We start from the raw sequence: 6,667 nt of genomic DNA on the forward strand, positions 1-6,667 counted from the left end.
CTTTTGTAAATTTGAAAATTGTTACCAATTTGATCATTAACTTTTATACCAACATGACCACATTGAATAAAAGAAGCTATCCACTCACACCATTTAGGAGAAAAGCCTTTCATTCTCAACGTTTGTTGTCCAAAAGACCATTTAACTTTATCATAAGCTTTTTTAAAATTAATCTTAATGAGCTGAAATAATTTGAGGAAGTAAAATTTTATATATATACTCCACTTTAAATGAACTAAAGTGCGCCAATTATTGAATGAACTAAAGCGAGTCAATTATTACCCGTGCATATGGGTCATCCCACTACCATCCCTATTCCCTAATCTGAAATTTGAATGAGAGGTTGTAAAATCTCATTTTCATACCACCAGTTTGAACTTTCGGCAGTATATGACCCCATGGGGGGTCTATATATTCCTAGGCCGATCGTAGAGGTCGCCCCGTCGACTCGCGGGAGGCTGGACTACGTAACCATACGTGATACACCTCCTGTACCACCCATGGCGGACGGCAAGGTAGCTTGCAAGCACCTCGTCCTGGTCCACGGCGCGTGCATCGGCGGCTGGACCTATTTCAAGGTGGCGACGCGGCTCCGGTCGGCCGGGTACCGCGTCACCGCGCCGGACCTCGGCGCGTCGGGCGTCGACCCGCGGCCGCTGCGCGAGGTGCCGACGTTCCGCGACTACACCGCGCCGCTGCTGGGCCTCCTCGGCTCCCTCCCTCCAGGGGAGAAGGTGGTCCTCGTCGGCCACAGCCTCGGCGGCATCAACGTCGCGCTGGCCGCCGAGCTGTTCCCGGACAAGATCGCCGCCGCCGTGTTCCTCTGCGCCTTCATGCCGGACCACACGTCCCGGCCGTCGCACGTGCTCGAAAAGGTGAGTCCATTCTTTTTTTTTTTGCCTATCAAATAGCTGCTTAATTTATTTCTCCTGCTAAGATTTGCTGATCAGCCGAGGGGCTCTCGAAATGCTAGCTCAGGGCTTGTTTGGGGAGATTCAACCAGCTGTAGCTTCTTATAGAATTTTCAGTTGTCAGAAACTCCCCAAATAATACAGCTTTTTACCTAGCATTTGTAGATGTAGAATTGACCCTCAAACTGTGATCGATCCACTTCTGTTTTGTCATGAATTTTACTCTCAAGTCTTGCTTTGCTCTCTCAAAGTTCATCGAGGGGAAGTGGCTGGACTGGATGGACACGGAGTTTAAGCCGCAGGATGCAGAGGGCAAGCTCCCCACTTCCATGTTGTTCGGGCCGCAGATCGCCCAAGAAAGGCTGATGCAGCTGTGCTCGCCAGAGGTAAGTACGCGCTTGTTTTCACCACGTCTATGGAGGTGGATTTTAATGCCTCGAGAAACTTTGGAAATGGGAAGGATGAGGATTATTTTTTTTTGCATGTAGCTATAAACTAATTATAAACTTATGTGAAAGAGTGAGAAATAAATAAAAAAAATAAAAGTATTTGGTTCTCATATAAGAGCTAGCTATTCGCATACTCTAAGACAAATGCATTAAATATACTAGGTGAAACCCCGCGCATTGTTGTGAAAATTTAGTATGATAATAATAAAAAAATAACGTGTAAGATAGCTAGATAACATCAGATTAAGTAAATTAATGTAGTTTATGATTATTTAAATTTAAATAGTATGTAGAATGGTGATTCAAACATAAAAAGTAAGGTGGTATGACTTTATATGAAAGAAGAAAAGTAGGAAAATAGTTTGGACCGTAGATTAATTATCTAAAGGCTAAAAACAATTGATGTGATATGACTTAGTTAGAGGAAAAAAAGAGAAAGATAATTTGGACCATAGATTAATCATTTAAACACTAATAAAGTAAAGTGAGGATGAACTATATAAGTATATAGGATATCATAAAACATAATAAAGATATACATTGAAATATTATGTGAATTATGTTAGATGATAATTTAACATATTTGTATTTGAAAAGCTCTTAAATTATAAAAATTATAAAGATATAGCATGTTTGCATGATGTTTAAATGTGATGATTGTTAGTAGATGATGATGTGGCATCTTATTAATTAGTGGATGATGATGTGGCATCTTGTTAGTGGATGATGATGTGGCATCTTTGCATGTTAAGCTTAAAGAGTTAGTGGAGGATAACTTTATAGTAAGATAGGATAAGTGAGAGAAAGAGAGAAGAGATAAAAATATAAAGACAATCTTATAGTTTATCTACTATACTCCCTCTTGTTCTAATTTTATTGACGATTTAAACATAATCCCACGTACCAAGAAATGATTTATTACCCATATTAAATGTGGCGGTGTGCTAATTGGAGTAGGTGGTATGAACCTGTCACTAAGCTTCTGTGCATGCCAGGTTCGAGAGATGTAGCACTATGGAGTAATAGGATGCATGCATGTAGGAGCAAGTAGGTCCTTTATGAATAGGCAGAGACTAAAATGTCAAAAAGTTGCATAGTTTGGTTCTATCCCAATACGTCAACAATATTTACAACTGGAGGGAGGACATATTAACTATTATATTAACTATAAGCTCATGGTTGTCTCTGCTACTCCCATTATTCCAAAATATAAGACACACCTATTTTTCTTAGATGTGCATGCATATATTCTACTGGGTGCATGCATTGTATTTATTAGGATGATTCAAATAATGAGGTGATAATAATTGTTTCTTGGTTTTTGGATTAAGGGTGGTTATATCTTATATTTTTGAATTACGGAGTATAAAACTTTCTTAGAGCAAGTTTAATAGTATAGCCAAATGTTAGCTTCAAATTATTCATAGCTAATCTAATAGTCCATTCATATAATAGTTACATACAAAAATATACTACACCATTAATATCCGGTCCCACCTCTCATACACACGCAACGTCTTGAGTCCGTGTTGCAGCTTGCTACAAATCTGTAGCCCGCTTTCTCCTCTCTCTTCCCTTTTCTTCTCGATATATTGTTATAGCTGGCTTATAGCCTGCTATTGTACTTGCTCTTAGGCTGTGTTCAATCCAGCCGGTTCCCGACCCAAACAGTATGCACGGAAAACGGAATTATCCATTAGCACGTGATTAATTAAGTAATTGCTAATTTTTTTAAAAAATGGATCAATATGATTATTTTAAGCAACTTTCGTATAGAAATTTTTGTAAAAAAACATCATTTAACAGATTAAAAAGCGTGCACGTGAAAAACGAGAATAGTAAGTTGGGAACAAGCTCCTAAGAATATAGCCTTAGCCAAGAGGGGACCAGAAAGGGATTGATGATTGTTTGGTGGATCCTTGAATCAAATCAGCATGTAGCATGATAGTATCAGCTAGCTACATGTAGCCCTCAGGCCACATTTTTCTCTTAGAGAACGATAGGAACGGCTAGTGCATATCGCTTAGCTAGTCAAAGGCCTTGTTTAGTTACACCCAAATTCCCAACTTTCCATCACATCACATCACATCAGAAACTTTTCTACACACATAAACTATCACCTTTTTCTCCAAACTATCAAATTTCTCTCAACTTCCCAAATTCTCTACCATCTAAACACACCCAAAATGTCTACACCAGCAAAATGGTACTCGTGCCATGGACTGTACTATAAAAGAAAAAATTGCAGAGCCATAAAAAAACACGACAATTCAGATTCATTGGTAGCATGTGTACTGCAAGCTGAAATTATTTTTGTTGGCACATACCTATCGTCTTCTTTGTTTTTTATTAATTGCTAGAAAAAATACCGGTGCGTTGCAATGGGTAAACTAAAATTATAACAATTATAAGATATTAGCTGATTAGGGTCCAGTTTTCCGTGTTATGAGCCCTTGAAGAAAATATATTCCTATAAAACGAAAGATAGAAAGAAAGAAAGTTCATTCGCGCACACAGCCGGTGAAGCGCCCGCAGCCCAACTGTGCTACGGCCCGAGGATGGAAGTCAGAAAAACATTCATAATTTTTCAGCAATTTTAAGCAACTAAAATGGTACTAATGCTATTTCTGAAAATAGAAAATACTTAAAATATTTGTGGTTTAGGGATGTGATTTAAACTCGATGTAAAGATAAAGGATCTAAAGTAAACTTATTCCTTCCTGTGCGGATCGCGCGCATGCGGCCCATGAGACGACCCAACTTGGGATCAATCTAAGCCGTTCATTTGATGGACGGCTCGGATCGGTTCCAAATTTATAAAACCCTAACCCTAACTCCTCCCTTCTCCCCCTACTACGGGCCAACGCGCCTCCCACCCTCCCCTTGTCTCTCCTCTCCCCACCGTGTGGCGCAGTGGCGCCGCTTCCTCTCCCCCATCGGCGCTCTCCCTCACCTCCACCGGCGCTCCCTTTCCTCCTCGTCTGGGTGCCGCCGCCGCCCCGCTCCTCTCAAGATCCGGCGGGTAGACGGCTTCCGGCGGCGCGGTTGATCTCCGGCGCAGCGGCGGTGCGGCGGATCCCCGGCTCAACGACGGCGCAACGACGCGTCGACGGCTCCCTAGTGGCAGCGGCGGCTCAGGATCCTCCCGAGCTCGGCACCTCCACAACAGCGAGGCGGCGAGGTGGTGGTTCGGCAAGGAGCAGCGGCGCCTCTGGCTCGACCTTCCCTCTCCTCTCCTCATCTTTTTGTGTTGATATTTTATCTCGTTGATATTTTGTGATGATTCCGATTGGGATTTTGTTTTTGTGTTGGATTGCGATGCGATGATTTGGGATTTGGAGAAGCAAAGCGAGGGTTGGGGGGGGGGTGCTTGGCTGCTCCCCTTTTCTTTTCCATCTCTGATCCGATTTTTTTTTCCATCTCCGATCTGATTTTTTTTGCTTTTTTGCGCTGTTTCCAATTTGGGGGCGACATACAAAATTTTTTGGCTAAAACACCTTAAATTTTTATAATATGTAAAGATAAAGATGTAATGTAAAGAATAGGCTTGATTTACTCAGCCTATGATTCTGATTTTTCTATCCGAGTAAAGCAATACTTGATTTACTTGGATTCTATATAAAAAAAAGGAACGACAGATATTACCTGAAGCTAGCAACTTGCGTGTGCCTCATCTTTATTTTTATTTTGTTTTCACTGATTGGTGCGGGGACGGAGTCGGATAAAAAAATCGTACGTATGCTATAAGGAGACGGAGTCGGATAAAAGAGGAGTCGGCCGGATAAATAAAACGTGCACTACTGCGACGACGTACGAAATCTACGGCAAAAACATCTTAAATTTTTATAATAGGTAAAGATAAAGGTAAAGATAAAGATTTGATAGACCAGTCTATTGATCCATCATTGTCCATTCACTACCGGACTCGGCCAAGCACCAGCTAGTCGCTTCTTATCACAAACAAGTTTTATATATCCTCTAGGAAAAAAAAGTTGTATATGCTCCTAGAGTTTGTGTCGAATTTGTGTATGTAGTCGGTTACAGTTTAGAACTTGAAGTTGTAATAGGTATTAGAATTAAAGTATTAGTCGGATTCTATATTAGGATCTCTCGTAAATAGAAGGACGTACCTGTTGTAACTGTATAGCGACTTAGCATAGGGAGAGAGAGCGGCTGCCGGCGGCGTCCGGCTGTGAGTCATTGTAACTCTGATACGCTGGATCGGGGAGGAGCACCCGTAATCAGTACCCAGAGATGTAGGCCACAGCTGAACTCCGTTACCAAATATTGTGTCTCGGTGTCGTCATCATGTTTGGATCTTCTATGGCGTTTTTTTCCGCATTTAGCTACCGATGTCGATTTTTGGGACTGGTTTTATAATAGAAACAAGCACGTGCAATTATTTCATTTCGACTTTTCGAGCCTGCATAGCGTATTAGCGTATACTGGATGACAAAACTAATCAATCGTTTTGTCCGGCTGCAGGACGTCACTCTCGCGGGATCTCTGCTGAGGGTGAGCTCGATGTTCGTGGAGGACCTGCAAAAGCAGCAGCCGTTCACCGAGGGGCGCTACGGCTCGGTGCGGAAGGTGTACGTGGTCGTAAACCAGGACCTCGCCATACCGGAGGGGTTCCAGCGGTGGATGATCGGGAACAGCCCGGTGGATGAGGTGAAGGAGATCGATGCGGCGGACCACCTCGTGATGCTCTCGAGGCCCGACGAGCTGGCGCGGTGCCTCGCCGACATCGCCGAAAGCTACGCTTGAGCTCGATGTCAACCTGCTGTTAATGAAGTCAATCTGCTGTTAGTGTTACTGCCGTTTTAGCTGTCGCGTTTTGCTGCTGTAGTCTCTTTTGCGTGCCTGCGCTGCGGTGTTCGTCGCAACATACTGTTGGGAGCTTGGAATAATTCGGTCTTCTTTTCCCACCAAATTTGTTTCGGGACTTCTCTTATATTCAGAGAATTGCAATAATGGTAAATGGTATATTATTTATTGGGTGTAATTAGGTTTCCTTCATGGTAAAATTAGAGTATGGGGACGTGCACAAAGATCAGAAGACTCCTTAACCCAGTACAGTAGGCCAATCCAAACGATTGCGATAGGTCCCTGGGTATCGGACACGTGACTGGGCCGCTTCTTTGAAGAGGTGTGGAGCCAACTTATATTCGAGAATCCTAATTACCGCAGACGCGCCAGGAGGTTAAGTGGCGTGCGTTTTTTTAACCTCTACAACACGAAAAAAAATTACAAATATACTTATATTTTTAATAATTTATGTTTATATACCTGGATGAGATAGATTTA

General features: G+C 42.3%; 1 protein-coding gene across 1 annotated transcript; it reads left to right on the forward strand.

The window, feature by feature from the left end:
- The first annotated feature begins 338 nt into the window (after positions 1–338).
- LOC4325859 (salicylic acid-binding protein 2) lies at positions 339–6,365 on the forward strand. The gene is made up of 3 exons (XM_015777184.2): positions 339–875; positions 1,163–1,297; positions 5,846–6,365. The coding sequence occupies exons 1-3, from the start codon at positions 399–401 to the stop codon at positions 6,125–6,127; spliced, it is 894 nt and encodes a 297-aa protein (XP_015632670.1). The 5' UTR covers positions 339–398; the 3' UTR covers positions 6,128–6,365.
- Positions 6,366–6,667: the final 302 nt, after the last annotated feature.

Source organism: Oryza sativa, chromosome 1 (assembly GCF_034140825.1).
Source record: "Oryza sativa Japonica Group chromosome 1, ASM3414082v1".
NCBI classification, from domain to species: Eukaryota; Viridiplantae; Streptophyta; class Magnoliopsida; order Poales; family Poaceae; genus Oryza; species Oryza sativa.

Coding starts and splice junctions, on each gene's coding strand:
- LOC4325859 (XM_015777184.2), top strand. CDS start 399: ATGGGGGGTCTATATATTCCTAGGCCGATCGTAGAGGTCGCCCCGTCG. Junction 876..1,162: donor CGTCGCACGTGCTCGAAAAG/GTGAGTCCATTC, acceptor GCTCTCTCAAAG/TTCATCGAGGGGAAGTGGCT. Junction 1,298..5,845: donor TGCAGCTGTGCTCGCCAGAG/GTAAGTACGCGC, acceptor GTCCGGCTGCAG/GACGTCACTCTCGCGGGATC.